The sequence below is a fragment of the Cydia pomonella genome, chromosome 6 (assembly GCF_033807575.1).
Source record: "Cydia pomonella isolate Wapato2018A chromosome 6, ilCydPomo1, whole genome shotgun sequence".
NCBI lineage: Eukaryota > Metazoa > Arthropoda > Insecta > Lepidoptera > Tortricidae > Cydia > Cydia pomonella.
The window spans coordinates 10,712,028-10,730,253 of record NC_084708.1 but is presented as its reverse complement, the minus strand read 5'-3'; the positions used below and the strand labels follow the sequence as shown (position 1 = coordinate 10,730,253).

Below are 18,226 nucleotides of genomic sequence, written 5' to 3'. Positions count from 1 at the left end.
TTCTTATTCTTCTTTCCATCCTGTTACCCCCTGTTGGGGTATAGGGCTCGAACCATTTTCTTCCACTGACTCTGGTCCTGGGCAGTTTGGGTAACCTCCTCCCACCCCGTCCCCAATACACCCAACTCTCAAACGCCTTGAGAAAGTACAATCAAAAACTAGGTAGTTATTTAGGCTTATAATCGCCCACATCAAAAAAAAAAACACGAAATTTTGGCGGTTTCCTCGATTTTTGACAAAGGCGCTCGAGGTCTTAAACGGATTATTCATTGGGCCATCATCATAAACAAGCCTGCAAAAAATCAGAACTACCAGATTTGACGCAAACGCTAATGTATAAAATTACTGGATTGTTGTGTGAGTAACTGTTTTTGTACAAGGATTTCATCCGTCACCCAAAGCCAAATCCGCTTAGTGCTTACATTAGGTTGCTTTTTGTATGGAAAACAAGTCGTGTTAGTGTTATTTATAATGTTTATTATTGATGTTAAGTATGATATGGGGTTATATTTTTAGGTATTTGTGAGTGGCCTCCACTGACTCAACAAAGCTCTTGAATATTTCAAGTTTGGGTTTTGGAAAACTTCGTGAGACAGTGCCACTATCAGGAAAGGAGTGTACATGAATAGTTATGTTTTGTGCGTAATGATCAGACACGCACGATCAAACGTAACACAGAATATTTGTGTCAATTTCATGAGATTGTGTTAAGTTACTTGTGTAAACGTGGTCGAGATGTTGCCGACGAGCCTACTTGAAGAGTTGGGTGAGTAATTAGTTGTGTAAATGAATAGGATCGAATTAAGTCCATAATGGCTCAACCAGGTAGTCTATATTAAAAACCTGTAACAATTACCAATTTGTCTTCATTGACTAGTTTTTGTAGTAAATTTACGAATTAATTCAAAAATACTTGCTAATTACTTAAATTGGAGTGGTATATACAAATAATAACAATATTTAGATGAGTCATTTTAATAAAAAATACTTCACAATTGTTCGAAGGATAAATTAAAAAATTGTCATTTCGTTCTTTAAACGGTATGTTTTGTTTAACATATATAGCAGAACCATCCCATGTTCCATTGATTGCCTGTAGAAACAGGAGGCAAGTTGAAAAGGTGTAAAAGTTATGCTATGTTACTTATTTCTTGTAATTTTAACCAGTGTACACAATAACACAGTGTGACATACCACCGACCACTGTAGCACTGGAGATCACTAGCCAAAAGTAATTCCAGGTGTTGAGTTTTACTACTTACGGCCCGATTCGAAGAATGATATACGATAACGATAAGTTCTGGTTTAGATAAGTTCTAATTTAGATATCGATTGTATGTCGTATAATTGACAGAAGCAACTCGATTCAGGCACCAAATGTCACTTTGACGTTAGAAATATCGTCAATCATCCTTTGCTGGTCCGCTAGTTTGGAGCCAATTTCTGAGCTGATTTCACAGATTTAGAGTGGTCACTTTTTACTGACACCAATGTTTCTCTACATTTTTTAAATATTATATGACTTTGAGGAGTATTCACTTTGTTTTTCTATTTTTATTTGTGAGAGTATGATAAGAGTGTTAACGCGTGAGTGACAGCTGTCATCATATATAATAGCTAGATCATAAGCACTCTATAAAACTGTACTGGATTAAGACAGACATAGCAATCTCCTAAATGACGATGCGTTGAATATTGATCCTCAAAGGTATTATAGTTAATCTTTTGGCAATCGATGTACATAGCAACATGAAAGAGATTACAAAAAAAAGTTATACAATGGGTATTACGAGGGTATCTTGCGAACATTGAATCGTTGAATATGCAAAACGTATGTGACTTGTACACCTAATTAATACTATAAACAATTCAATGAGTTTCAAAGTAAATTTCGGTTATATTCTAGTATACTACTTCAAGTTCACGTTCACCCTCCACCCTTTAAATTAGGGGATGGTAGATTGTCATAAGCAACTTACAAAAAGAAGTGAAATCCCACCAAAAACATTTTCATGTAAAATGTTGCCAAGACGAAACCATAAGGCTTGCAATGTGTAAAAGTTTTCAGATCTCATGTAGAGCCAAGCTTTTAACTCTACAAGCCCTAACTTCACAAACTCTACACCTTAACATAATAACTAACTTACTGCTTTGGCTCAGCGATCCAAAAAGAATCTTGGCCTCCGAAACGAGAGAACGCCACCTGTCCCGATCCAGCGCGGTTTCCTGCCATGAATTAGCATTCAGCCGACGCAGGTCCGCCTCCACGACATCACACCAGCGGTACCTGGGGCGCCCAATCGGTCGACGGCCGGTTGGTCGCCCCAAGTACGCTTCCTTGGCTGCGCGATCCTCCCTACACCTTACACCTTAAACCTTAGTCCAACAAAATATGTGGCTTAGCCGTTTCGCTACCGTTACATGGGCGGAAGATGAAACATGTATTCACTGATCATTACTTGGTGTATAGTTATATAGTTCTTGTAGTAACGAAACGGCCAAGCCACATATTTTGACTAAGGTGTAGAGTTTGTGAAGTAAAGTTAGCGCTTGCAGAGTTAAAGTTTGGCTCAACATGAGATCTGATAACTTTTTGACAGTGCGAGCTTTATGGTTTCGTCTTGGCAACATTTTACATGAAAATGTTTTTGGTAGGATTAATATTGTCTATAGACCAATTTTGTAACATGTCTTGATTCTTGTCTTTTGCAGACCGTGTACATATACTGTTAGCATGCTCATTACCTATCCAAAATGAATGCCACTGGATGGTGGCTTTTATTGTTTAATTTTAGAATACAAGTTTGAATTGTTATTTTTGTTGCTTAAAATAAAAAATAAACCCCGTTATAAAACGATTTAACTCACCGAGCAAGCAATTTGACTTTAACTTATTCTATTTCATTTCTTGTTCTTTCGTGCCGCGAAAGCCAGCAGCGAAAGATAATGCTCCGGCGATTCTAGCAGTGTTGTATGTTCACAGATGTGTATATAAATAGACGTCGCAAAGAAGACGATTTAAATCGAAACGCACTCGTGCTTGTAACATGTACCTATTTTAAATCGGTTCTTTCTTTATTCATTTAAATTAGCATTAAATTACAAATTTTATTAGAAATATGTAAAAAAGAAAAAAAACTACGACGCAGGAACCTTTAGTTTTTTTTTTAAACTCATTCAAGTTATCGCGCAATAAATACCTATTCAAATTCATTTTCCAACGTTCTTCAGATTTCTATGCGTAGTGGGATGATTGATATACTGAAAATAATTACTCGTAGCCAAGTGTCACGTTGGCTATCGTAGCATATATGAAATAAATAATGTAAGACATATTGTGGAAGGAGACACGTTACTTTGACGAATTTACTAGGCTGTCACTACTTAACTGTTCTACGTCAAGAGCTTTTGCAAAATCCGAAAGCAAAAGATTTTGAGTAATTTGCATCCATCTACTTTGCTATTTATCAATCCGTATTAGGTGCCTACGCGACCTTTAGATGCTACGGTTTGAGGGTGAAACCTCCGTCAACGACAACGGTGCGGTGTCTATATATATATATCCGTGTTCTATGCTCGATATTGCTAATCCGATTTCTAGTCGTACGCGTTCGTCCACTCGGAATATCCGTACAAAGAACTTCCATTTAACTGGCAAAAAATCCTGAAACCGTTTCACCTTAACGCTCCGCCCTGGTGTTAGGATTCACGTGCTAATATAATAGTACTCGTAGCTACCTGGATTTCGACACTGGCTGCGAACGGTAATGTTGCGACCTAATTTTTCGACGGCTGTAAACTTATGGGTAATTCTTTAGATGGTTAATAGCGACCGCAAAAATTTATTATCCTAAGCCTTTCTCAAAAATGCCTATATTGACAGGTGAAAACCGCATGAAAATCCGTCCAGTAGTTTTTGAGTTTATCGTGAACATACAGACAGACGTGGCGGGGAATTTGTTTTATAATATGTTAGTGATTAGTGCCGATCATGTTTTATTATTATATGTATGATATTTACTTGCTAACTCAACTGCCATTACACGTGTCTTTAGAACTTGTGTTGTTGTCCTTACAAGTTTACGCGCCTTAATTACGAGGTTGTTTTTGGCATGTTGTCCTGAACTGGTTCACAATCCCAAACTAGAAATATAATATATTAATTTAACTTGCCTTATTTGATATAATTATAAGTACTGTAAACAGCGAATGCTATAGGTAAATAAAAATAAAAGAAACTGAATAACAATTGTACCCACTTGACATATGTTATACCTAATATTATAATAGACTGATGTTATACTCGTATTATGTAACTTAGCTATAGTTTTAAATATGAAATAATTTGATTGACATGTAAAACTATGTATTATAAAGAAAGAACTAAATGAATGATTGTTAAACATATTTCTAATTTTTCGCATTGCGTATATGTTCTATATAAAGTACTAGTTCTATGACATTTCATTTCCGTGTATTGTGGCGCCACCTATTCATTTTTTTTTGATGAACACTTTTCATACATAGAGATTTTGCTCCTTTTTCTGCAATCCATATTCTAAGGGAGGTAGCTTATTGCGACTGTTTGCAGCGATTTAGTAGCTTGATAGTAGCGATGCAGGATCATGTACTCTTGTACGAGGGTATATGATATATGACCAGCGATAGCATCGCGACTGTGTCAACACTGTATCGCGGCTGCATCGCTACTGAATCGCTGCAAAAAGTCGCCGTGTGTATTATTTCCCTAAAATAAACACAATATTGAACACAAAATATATAAGTATTCGTTCGAAAGTAACAAAACAATACCTAATAATTTTCCGGGATTTCCAGTGTATCATTTAAAGACTCGGAAGATATCCACTTTTATGTAACAGTTATTTTGATGGAAATTTAAAATAGTCGTCGTAGGATTCTGAGGTTTGTGAGTTTTATATTATTTGTATTGAAAATACTTGTAAATGATGCGGAAATAGGCCATAAGTTTTTCTTTAAATGTTAACTAATTTGGTAACGCAGCCTCACATTCTGCATTTAAAGGATTTAAAAGAAAACATAGAAAGTAAGTTTATTATCTTACCGGAATAAAAAGATCAAGGATCTCGTGGGTTATGGATAGATCCAAGCAAGGTGAGTTGTCTAAACTAACGTGAGACTTTATTTTATGGTTATAATTTTTATATCGGTATAAGTTTTTCTACAAGTAAGGTTGCCTTCCCCCTCAATGCATTCCAAAAATTTAGTCATCAAATCACCGTTAAGATTAGTATCTGCTAACTTCTTCTATATTTTATCTAAGTACCAGTTGTAATTCAACTATTTTTTTTTTTAATTGAATGAAAACCGCCAGACCAAGAAAAGACTTCTGATTTGAAGACATTTTAATAAAACGCACTAAGCATTGCTTGCACAGTAAACCTTACGACGCAATTACTCGACATTAATCTAGGACAAAAGTAACAATCTAAAATTGAAGTAGCTAATTTTGTATGAACTGAGATCATTGTAGCGTGCAAGCTGCCGTTCGGAGATTTTAGGATAATATGGATAATCCAGCTAGCTCGGAATGAAGCTACGAAGAATCACTCCGCCGTGCAACCAACTTGAAAATTATTTATTCATTGCAAACTCATGTTTATGATATGACACAAATTCAAATTTTTGATTGAGTACAAAATGTAATAACAAATATTAAATACGTGGTTTATGTGGTGTGTGAGTTATAGTCCTTTATCACAGAATCGATGTATAAAGGACAGTCTTAAGTGGATAATTTTAATTATAGCAAACAATATATCTTATTTGAATTATTTATAGAAGGACGAGATAAAAATGAAGCGTTTTCTAGTATATGTTACGCACACCCAAAAGAAGTCTTGAGCCAAATTTTCCCCAAACCCATACTTGTTTTTCCCAGGCACGTTATGTTGAACCAATTGAATTGTCTTCGCTGTTTATAACCTTTTTCAAACTCGAAGGATAGGCTCACACATGTCAAAAAGCAATTGTGGAGTTGTGACAATGCAAATTAAAAACGGTTTTTTTATGGTCCTCGACTAAATCTGCAAAGGCCATATAATCGATTCTATTGATGATGATTTATATTTTTAAGTAAACATACCTTCATACACTCGACTGAAACGATTTTGACAAGAGCGGAATTGATTCGTTCGATAAGTAGAGTCAAACTCTATTGCAATTGAGTTCCGTTTTACATAATGAAACTCAACAATATTAGAATTTATCTTTCTATTTTTAAAACATAATAATATATATTTTGGTGATTTGTGTCTATTATAATGAGATATTCTAAGCTTCGAAGACATGTTTTTTTAGCCTATTGGTTTTTTTTTGTTAAATAAGGATTGGTCTGAAACGTTAATGGCATGGAATGAAAAAAAATTAAATGTCACCCTACCCTTCGCGTTTGAAAAAGACTATTAGGGCCACCCTGCACCAAGCATCGGCATCTAGGCAACTACATGGCTGCTGTTCGACGCAACGTTGGCGCAACTGCGCAGCGACGCCATTTTCGATATCGCTGACAAGACGCCGTCGCTCAAAAGACGCTAGTGTGGGGTGATCATAAATCCTTCGAGTTTCTCTTCAGCACCATATTACGGTTAGACCAATTAATAGAAAATAATAGTAAGCGTTTAAGTAAACAATTTACTGTACGAAATAAAATATATTAATTATATTAGATTTACAGCGATTATTGTATAGGTAGTTAGGTACTATAGAAATTACCACATACCTACCTCTGTTAACATGTACCTAAAACTAGTAGGTATACCAAACATTCTGCGCTGCGCGCTCGCCTCGCTTTCAACTCGCTCGCAAATCACCAGTATGATAAGGCCCTTACAGGTATCGTTGGAGTAATTTTAAAGGAACAATATTGTTATTGTTTTTTCTTTATACTCTATGTTGAGCTTACTAGGAGCTTAATCAGTTTGTGTAATATTCTAAAGTACTTATTTATATGATTTAATTCATTTATTTTTGTGTTGATATATATTATTGTATTGTACATATTGTAACATTTATAAATACCTATGTACTTTGAGTATAAGCTGTCTTTTATGTCTCAGTTATGATAAAATTCTGTATTAAGTAGTAATTTTTAATTTAAAATGAAAGACATTGTCTTATATGTATAAACAAAAATTAAATTTCAAACATAAATATTGTAGGTACAAAAATTATTTAATATATAAATTATATCATTATTTATTTATTTAAATGTTTCATTTGACTTTGGCTTAGCACTTGTTTTATCATCTATCTTTCCAACCCAGAGCGAATACTATAACTTATTGGGATCAGCCTAGTTTTTCTACAATGTCTTGTTTTACCTAAGAGAAACTGGTAAATTATCGCATACCTAATATTTCGTACATAACCTTACATATAAACCTACATTTTCTATTTCCTCCTGTGGCACACAGTATGCAAAAAATTCTTTCTTTAGGCGCACTTTTAATTTGTATAATGAATCTCTTTACGATATAAATATTTTTGTCCATATTTTGTCCGTGTTCAAGAACAAAGTTTGGCAAATTTATAAAATTAAATAGTTCTAGTCATATTTTGCATAGTTTTGTTACTTTACTTGCTTGTAGTTTGTAGTGTATAACTAAACCGGTAATTTATAATTGCGTAATTTACATATCTATGTAATAGTTTTCTTAGTAACGTAGGAAGCTATAGGCCTATTTTTAGTTCATTTATATTAGAAATATTTGTAAAAGGCTGTTTGTATTCTAAATAAAATATAAAATAAAAAAATAAGTTCCACGACACTCAGTGTACAAACCTAGTTATAAGCCCACGCGGCCACCAACATTTTTAAAATTCTTGTCAGTATTAGCACTATTTTTGCTTCGACAAACAACATAATGTATGTTATGTAGCAAATTTGATTATTGCCTGTATAACGACCATCAAAGATGCTTAAATCCGTTTCATACACTGCCCGATTATTACCAAGAGATATTGAGCTCGCCAGTGCTCTGAACGTTATCTACTTATTATATTCGTTTTTTATTCCTTTGGTTCTGAGCATTTATTACGTCTTATTGCTTGTGGAGTGCTTGGGGCCGTGCGGGCCAGCGTAGTCAACAAGAGGTTATTATGTTGAGACTGGCGAAAAATGAGCGAAACGACTGCATCCTTCTTTGTTGTCGGGAACAAAAAGTTACTAAGATCGTATAATATCATGCTGCCTGACGAAATTAATTTTAAAATCGGAATATTAAGGTATGTAATGAACTTATAAATGCAGAAAAAAGTTTATAGCCTTGAATCAAAACCTGTATCAGTACCCCTAGTGTAAGTTTTATCGACATCATAACGTGACGAACGCGTTTGCGTTAAGTGTCATTTTGTATAGGATTTTGAGTTTCCAAAACGTCCCGCTTGGCGCGCTCTTTCTAAATCACATACAAAATGAGACTAAACGCAAACGCGTACGTCACGTTTCGAAATCGAATTTATTTACACTAGGGGTACTGATCGTGAGAAATAAGAATTTAGAAAAGTGTGTATTCAAGTAAAAGATTAAAGAGCGTAAAGAAGCGAAACTTAAAAAAAAAAACAATATTGAGAATGCGAATTGTTTGTTAAATTAAAAGGTATTGTTCGACAAAAAAGAATCCTTTCAGTTATAGCGTAATGCGTATAAAGATACATTTGTAGCCGATTTATGGAGAAGGCCTCGGTTGGTTTATGATGACAATGCCGCCGCGAACGCCCGGGAGCAGCACCTCATTTCCTCGCTGAAAGTTATAAAAAACATATTGAAAATGAGATTCCCGCAGTGGAAGACCTAGCGAATGTTATCTTGTTTTGTGATTTGCCTGTTTTTATATACGCTCCCGGGAAATAAACGTATTTTAAAGAAAGGGTCCCTTTTGCATTCCAAAGTTTTTTTTCCAATACTTTTGCATAATTATGTTGATTCGGCTATTTGAAGCCAATTTATTTGTACACAGCTATTTTACATCAGTAACTGCGCGTGTTTATTCAGGATTTTGTGAAAGAAATAGATTCAAGAGAATCCAAGAGGCACTTTCAAGCGAGTTATTTTATTACATCACCTGTCCGGAAAAGGGCTTTTTCTTTCCTGCTAAGAGGGATCAAAGTGGCACATTTCTTCCCTGCTAGGGGGGATCAAAGTGATACTTTTCTGTTCTAGGACACTATCTCTAAATAATAGGTGTTTTCCTTTTTTTTATAACTATATATTATATTTTTAGATTAAATAATATTTTAAAACATAATAATGTCCTCATAGCTAATGTGAAAAGCAATATGTAGTAGTAAACACTTGAATCCCTCACTAAGCTTGGGATTCTGTTTTAGAATCTCTCGCTAGTCTCGGGATGCTATTAAAGAATATACGCCCTCGCTGTAAATATGACATTATGCTCCCTTGTGGCACAATCTTCTATTGCCAATCTTAAAAACGTAATACATATTTATAGCGACATATAAGTACCGATTTTAAAAACACGTACAGTGGGTACGGGCATGTAACGTGAAAATTAGATCATATTGACATCAATTCACAAGTTCAAATCTTTAAGAATGTTTTTCTACTCATCGACTGTAATAGTTGAATTAAGATTTCGTATGCCAAACTATAATTGCGTACTTTTCATGTATGGGTTCCCACTCATCTATAAGATTCATTTCGATATGCTATAGTCAACTGACCAATCACGTGCCGCCGCTCTCTCATAGAAATGACTAAACGGGTACGAGGCGCGGGGCGCGGGCGGGAGTCCCGCGTTTATATCTTCTGAGATACTTATCAATTTTCTTTAATTATTTAGGTTTTATATTTAAAATAAAAGTATTAGTTTAGATGACTCGTAGAAAAAGTATTGAATACAATAGTGATATAATCAAGCTATTCAAGCTTTTCAATCTCGTACCTTACTTAGGCAACTCAGCAAGCTTCGTTGCCTAAACTCGGTACCCCGACTGAAAAGCTCTCTATTATATCACGATTGTATAAAATACTATTTGGTTTAAATGTAATCTCTAGTCAAAGTACCTTTTGATGATATATAATGTTATAACATAGTTTCTCGTGTGAAATGCAATTAACTGCAGCTGCCTTTAGTAAGCGTTGGAAAGGTAATTACACTACACATATTGTTTCAATCTGTAGGTACTTAAGCTTGCTTTCAAGTTTTACTTAAAAATATGAGTGTGCTCAAGAACAGCTTTTAGTTGTCTTTATTCTACTATTATACTCTCATCCATGGTTTGTTAAGGATTTAAGAAGTTTCTTATTAATGAAATATTCAAAAAAGCGTATTCAGGTTTTTACCATGGAGTTGTTATTACTATAGAGAAGCCATACTAAACAATGAAACTGTCGCAATCGACCAGTACCCCTAGTGTAAATATTTTCGACAGCGAAACGTGACGTACGCGTTTGCGTTAAGTGTCATTTTGTATGAGATTTTTGACTTTCCAAAACGTCCCGCTTGGCGCGCTGTTCAAAAACCCATACAAAATGAGACTTAACGCAAACGCGTACGTCACGTTTCGAAATCGAAATTATTTACACTAGGGGTACTGTACCACCCGACCAAAACGTAAGCGCCGTAAAAATCATGGCGCTTACGCGTTCAGTTTGCGAGATTCACGCTCGGTTCTATGGTTTGTTCTTAAAACAAAAACAACTCATGGGGCAAAATACTGGTTCTCTGTGCAGGTTCTATACATAGTAATAATAGGTCAATGGGTTTTACCCGATTACCGGGGAAATGTTAAGGTATCTTGATTTTAGCAGTTAATATATGATTCGGATATGTTTCGACTCTTCCGAATCATAATGCGTTATTGACTCGTTCCGTTTTAACTCGGGCATTTTGCTTTCGTATGTCTGGATGTTCTCTACAGGTCGCAATTCTTAACCGATTCTCGTGAAGTTTTGGAATTGGATTCTATGAGTAAATAGTTTTTTTGTCGATCCAATTTTTGGAAAGTTTTCATACTGCGGAAATTAGTTTAAAGGACTTAAGCGCCAATAGCATCTATGGCGCATAAGACCATTGTGAGTTCACTGTGATAACGACTCAACGAACAGTCTATTTCACTTTAAATAACATTTTCTAAGCTTAATGCAAGGTACAGCTCACAGAGCCACTAGCATATTTTTTGCATATTTTAAAAGTGTGTCTTAACATGATCTCTCTTCATTTTACTAAACATTTGCATTGCTAACATATTTGTATTTTCGACAATATTTATTAATACTTTTTCCTCCTTCCTTTTCCATTTTCTATCCAATACATTACTTACTCCTTTTTCACGTTACCTACATTTCCAAAATTCATATAATATTATTATTAGACAATTCCTTTCGCATTCTGTTTATATTTAGATAGTCCTTTTACCATCCTGAATAATATTTCATAACATAACCATTAAACGTGTGTACCTGCCATGATAAAAAAACATTATTTCTTATTTTTTGATATACGTAGGTAGCGCCGGTCTACTTATTAATATGGTGAACTTTGAAATTGCTAGGAGTGCTCTTTGACTGTATAAACTGTGGGACCCGTTCAAGAACAAATTATAAATTGGATGTCTCTGAATTTTATTGAGCGCAGATTACTATTGATATTCCATTTATGGCGTTAAACGTCGCCAATTAGCGGCACGACACTCGGCAAGCAGACGACACAAAGCTCCCGTTACGGGCGTTATCCGTATGAAAGCACACAAGTTGCTGTTATGTTGAGGGCCACTATGTACAGTATTCAGGCAAAGATTGTCTTGTCAAGAGCCCGAGAGCTCAGTGCAACGCGCCCCGCGGTACAGGACGGACGCCCCATGCCGCGTCGATGCCGCCCACGCTCCTCTGACGTATCCGATACTCGAACAAAAAGTTTCCAAACTCAAATACTTTCTTCCGAATGAACAACTTTGATATGATACGTTGATGTTGGACGTTGAGGACAAAAAATAGTGAACGTTAATGGATATTAGATAGTGTCGGATACGGTTTTGAAAGATTTTTGATGAAATGTGAATGCCTAAAGTAAATATTTAGCTTTCTACGTCAGCTGTGCGAGGTAAGTACTCGTAAATAAAGTGTCGTAGATTTAATTAGCAAAATAAGAAGTTTTGATTCTTTTGTATTTATTATTCAATTACAAAAAATAATAGGCGTTCGGATGTTTGCAAAGTTTTCAATACTAATTTCGACTTCTCCTTTCTTCATTTCATACAGTAAATGATTGACTGATATTTTTTATACCGATACTGATATTATATATGCGTAAGAGGAAAATATTACGGGCAAACTTTATTGACATTCAATTTCAATTTTCCGGTCGCTGAAAACATATATATGTCCTAAACGCCAGTCGAATATCATTAGCTAGCAAAAATACCCAGTAATTCTGATAAGCAAATATCCGAGCCGGATGGCAAATATATCATTATCCGCAGTTGGTTTATTTCTATACGAGACCCTCCAAATTCGTCTCCAATACTTCCAGGGCAAAGTCAGCATAACAAAGAGAATTACGACAATGACGTCTACATTGAACCCTCTTAATTTTCCTTTTGGGATCCTTTGTTTTATACAGAGGCCGTGGCTATTGTCGAAATCGCTTTATGTTGCCAGTTTGTCGAAGATGAAAGCGAAAAAATAATTAGTCATGGTGTAAACTCTTCGCCACTTAAGTGAGGTACAGTCAGTTTCAGATAATTTATAAAATTAATGCAATATCCTTGCTTTTAAAATTCTACTGTGTTTTAGTAACCTACTGTCAAACGTATTTTAGTTTCCAATTATCATTTTACTTTAAACAGAAAAATAAACAGCGATTGTAGTAAAATACGGGCAAGCCAATTATAAGCTTGAAATATTATATCAGAATACCTCCAGCTCCGTTTCTGGCTTTAAACATTTTAATGAAATTGCGTTCACCCAATTATAAATTTAAAAATGATTTTCTTGGTAAGTCTCATTGGGCGTTACGTTTTATCTGTTGCGCCAATTGCTAATAAATTGAATATCAATAAGGGCGTCCGCTAGCTGGCGCGGGTGCACGAAGCGGGCGCACGCACGCGGGTGCCATTTTAGGTAAAATCCGTTGCACGTGTCCGCGTCAGTTAGCGTTGCTCATACTATTTTTCACTAACCCGCACACCGCTCCGTGCAACCGCGCCAGCCAGCGGACGCGCTAAGATTTAATACCTATAGGTTACATTTGAGTTTCTGTTACAGTTAATGCTACACTGTCAATTTACTGGCTAATTTTAACTGTCGTGAATAGAGCTTTCAAGCCGTCTCTAATTTTATACTTCCGAAACCTATAACTTATTCATAAAGTGTTGAAACTATTATAATAATTATTTAATAATAGACCCCTTAGAGTATAGAGTTAAAACCGTTTTTTCCCTCCCCCTGTCGCTATAGGTACCTACTTCTGTGCCAAATTTCTCCTGGTTATTGGATTTTTGTTTGTATCAGGAATAGTACGACAGTTACGTGATAAGTAAAAGGAGAAATTAATCCTTATTAAAGCCGAAAAGTACCTCACACCGGGTCACCGGCTTTTGTTATGTAATGCGCAGGTTGACCTGAATATGGAGTACTGTTCTCCTCCCTGGTCTAGCGCTGCACAATGCACAATACCAGCTCCTCCCTATTGACTCCATCCAAAGACGGGCAGTTCGTATTGTTGGCGATCCCGAACTTACTGAGGGCTCAGAATCTGTTAGCCTTCGGAAAGACGTTGGCCATCTATATGCATGCTTTAACAACAACAATGGGGAATGCTCCGAAGAACTTTTTAAACTGGTGCCATCGTCTCACTTTTATTACCGCACCCCCGCCAAAGGTGCAAAGCTCGTTCCCACTTCTTAGATATATGGCACACCAAGAATAAGCGGGCATCTCGCTCGTTTCTTCCCAGAACGTGCAGAATGTGGAATGAGTTACCTCCTGGGGTATTTCCTTTGCGTTACGACATGGGGTTCTTCAAGAAGCGGGTATTCAGGGTTCTTAAGGGTTGGCAATGCATAAGTGGCACCTTGTGATGTTGCTTATGTCGATGGACGAGGGTGACCGCTTCCCATCAGGCGTCTCGTGTGCTAGTTTGCTGACTATCATACCACATAAAAAATATGTTTTTAATAACTACTTATAGTTATATACATTTAGCTGATAAGATCAAGGGTAATATGTAGGGATGGCTAAATACTTGATAAATTGAACGTTCGAACCGCGATACATTGCTATCGCAGCAACGTCAGCGCAACTTTTATGCAGCAGTAATTTTTGCAACGGTATCTAAAGCTGCTGCTGTCGCCATCCGAATATTATCCGAAAACAACAATCTGTCAATTTTGACCTAACCTTTTGAGTTAGCGCAAAAATTTGTGATTAAATCTAAAAATTATGAATTAAGTAGAAGTATTGTCACGCTTTTGAAAAATGTATGGTATCATGGAATGGGCCACACGTAAATACGTAAAGTGGGTAAATACTCATAGGCATGTGTATTATGTCTGTGTCCATAGGTACTTGAAACAAATCTGCACTGCTATCTTATTATCAAATCAAAATGGTGGTAGTGATAGTACCCATCACCACCACCCAACAACCCACATTTTTAGGGTTCCGTACCAAAAATGTACAAAAGGAACAGAAAGGAAAGGAAGGAAAGGAAGGAAGGAAGGTATGGTGCGACTCTGGGCGTCTGTCCGTCCGTCTGTCACAACGCTAAATATTTCGAGTACTTAAGCTAGATAGGTAGAGAATTATCCTCGAAAAACCAACATACGTGCATTACATCCCGCAAATTAGTTAGAAAATTTGCCGATGGATGGCGCTCTACACAATTATACTTAATACTAAGTTACTTCTGATCAAAAGTCTTTCGCCTTTATAGTTATACGAGATAATTCAAAGTTTGTACGGAACCCTCGGTGCGCGAGTAAAACGAACTCGTACTTGACCGGTGTTTTTTATTTTTCATACCATTGCCACCATTTTGTATAAAATGCATGCAAACCGTCCCGCCATCTTCTTTTTCGTTCTGCCTGCACGTCGGCCTGCACCGTCTACGGTGTTCCGTGGGTCCCACTCAGTAACCATTTTGGCCCACTTTCCGCGTGCATGTGGCAGATATATACTGCCCAGTCCCACTTGACCCATTCAGCGCTAATCACGACACGTCGTTTTGCCTCTACGAAGCATTTCCACTACATACCGAGAAATCCATGTCATCGTCTACGACGTGCGATCGTATCTCTAATTTTAAATATCTAGACTGAATGTATAATGAGAAGCAATATATATAAATTAAGATCTTATGTTACCATATGTTCATTGTAAATAAACGATTTTATTCATTAATTCATTCGTTCAGCGGTGCATGTGTTAAACGTACACCGAAACTATAGAAGCTCAATATAAAGTCGAATTTCGTTCGAATACGACCACACTTGTTTCTGATAGGCTGATAGCCTGTCAAGTCTGATGCCTACGGTCCGATTCGAACTTTAAAATACCTGAAAATTTTCCTATAGATACGATATGGATCGGATATATTTTTGTTTGAAGAAACGTCAGTGTTGACACTGACATGTAGATATATCCATATCGTATCATTAGCAAATGTTTGACGTATCTTAAAGTTCGAAGCGGGCCGTTTGGTACCAACTCGCGTGCCAACGGGCAACGTTTTTATAATCAAGCAACGCTACGTGTGCTACGCCGAAACTCGTAGCAGCCCAACTATTTTTCGTAACATGTTTAACGAGTTGTCAGATATAATTTCATATTGTTTAGAATTTTAATTATCGACGCCTTACATGATGTTTAGATATGTCGTATATTTGTGTATATTTATTTAAAGGTACTTTTTAAGTTTCCGTAGTCATCACACTATGAACCTTTACAATTTGGCCATGTCCCTATGTCCTCGTCTTAATGATTAAAAGTAAGATTACCGTCATAAACCGACACAATTTTTCTTATATATTTAAGGTGAGTAAGGTTGCCAGAGCTCAACGAGGCTGCGGAGTGTTAGGATCGGTAACGCGCATGTAACTCATCTGGAGCTGCAGGCGTACATAGGCAACGGAGACTGTTTACCACCAGGCGGGCCGTGTGCTAGTTTGCCACCAACGTAGTATATAAAAAAATCGAGATAAAGTCGAGACATCCAGAGGCCAATTCGAACTTACATAGTGACATCAAAATGATATCTAAATTGTATTAGTATCATGCGTGCATTTCGCTCGTACTTTTCCGTACATGTGAGCAACACGCACGGGCAAGAGACATCATTTAGACATATGTAATTTTAATGTTATAATCTCATACTGTTTTAATTGGCCTCCCAGTCTAAATAGCTGATTTTGACTTGACTTACCTAAAGTTTGGTTTATTTTTAATTAATTATTTTACCAATTCTACTATTTCCTGCGCTTGTTTTTTTTTCTTACGCTTGTAAATTATATATCCGCAACTAAGAGCGCAGAACCAATAGAGGTAATCTAATACTAAAACCAATACATCAAACTCCGATCCAATAGTTACAATTCGTATTGATCTTTCTGGTAAGAATGCTAAGGAAAATTCCGTATGGGAGCAATCATTTCATTAGACAATTAATCATTACCACAGATTGTATAATAGTTCTATCATTACGTCACTGGGATAAAACGGTAATGGCAACTGATTTTAGAACTAATTAATGTATATTAGGGATAAAGGAGTGTACAGGTTTTTAAAGGGGCGGGAATGCGAATGTAATGCCTCTGGTGTTGCAGGCGTCCATAGGCTACGGTGACAGCTTACCATCAGGCGGGCCTTACGCTTGTTTGCCCCCATCGTGGTATTAAAAAAAAAAGAAAAAAAGATGGACCCGGACCTCATCACTGCCCACTTTAGTAACTTCACTTTTTCTCAGGCGTATTCTGTTTTTGATAACAGGTTATGAATCAAATCTGGATTAGTTATGGACCTGAACTTCAGTGTCAAAATTGACGTTTCTGGATGAAGAAAACTTGTTATTGAAATCAGAATAAGCCAGATTACGCAACACAAAGGTTGTGTGAAATGTATGAAAGAGCTCGGTTTGCATAGTTTGTGTCATCCACGATGACGCGCGGATTTGTCAAATCTAACCTTTAATAATATGACAATACGAGTCAAAGCACGCGTCATCGTGAATGACACTATCTATAGTAATAAAACCGCATGTTGTCTTTCTTTATGTTTTTCATTTTTACATTTTTATCTTTTATTGAAGTGTGCAATAAAGTATATTCTAATTACTTATCTATCTGTAGTGTCTATCTATAGAAAATATAATTCAATTTCCACCAAAGTGTCGCTTATAAAGTTCTGCATTTCTACCGTCGATATCAACCTTGCCCTTAGATAACGGAACGCCGTATGTGAATAATACGTACCGTATTTTATGGTCTGCAGAACCCTAAAAAGTTGGCAGAGTTTACTGCGGACAGAATTGTGGGGTTCGACAAAACATCCGCCCGTCCGACCGTGTCCGGAACAACCCCGGATTTATTTGACCACATTGTGCGGGTTCCTTCAAGGTTCAATGGTATATAAAATTATTAGTACTCGTTATGAATAAAAATATATCGGTACAGGCCTTAAAAATTCTGTTCATTATTATTTTTGAGACGGTTAACCGAATAACGATGCAAAAAGTTCGATTCAGCAATTGTTTTGTTCGGTTACCTTTCTCAACTTTGAAAACCTTAATTTTGATTTTAAAAACCCCGCAAATCGTTTTTATTGTCTTTAATATTATTTACCAGAAGTATCAACACTTACATTTTTAAGAGCCCAAAGTTTAAATTGATTGCAGGTTTAATCCGCAAATGATTGAAAATTCAACTTTTTCAAATTCCGTAGTAACTAACGTTTTCCAAATAAGTTATGTATGTAGGTTTCTAAATATTAAGATTTAAATCATTTCATCTTTGCTAAGTCTTTGCGATGAACTTTACATAAAACTTTATATTGCGTGTAACAAAGTGAAGGCATGCAGTTAAAAATAAGCAAGTTTTTAATTTGCTAATTAGGACCTGCAGTAAAAGTTCTAACCAACCCTAACCCACTTTTCTGGCAGCTGTTGGTTTCGTGGAGGTCGCAGTTCTAACCTAACATATTCCACTTTTGGCAACAGTTAATATTTGCAAA

At 36.2% G+C, this 18,226-nt stretch overlaps 1 protein-coding gene across 2 annotated transcripts in view; it reads left to right on the top strand.

Moving 5' to 3' along the window:
• Window positions 1–228: 228 nt before the first annotated feature.
• The window catches only part of LOC133518928 (lachesin-like), a 130,846-nt gene continuing 112,848 nt past the window's right edge, over window positions 229–18,226 (top strand). The window contains exon 1 of one of the 2 annotated variants that reach the window (XM_061852719.1): window positions 229–766. In XM_061852719.1, coding sequence (XP_061708703.1) covers window positions 736–766 — 31 coding nt within the window. In that variant the 5' untranslated portion in view covers window positions 229–735. Of the gene's footprint in view, window positions 767–10,661; window positions 12,105–18,226 lie in introns of those variants that run through there. The other variant, XM_061852720.1, reaches the window with a different exon arrangement.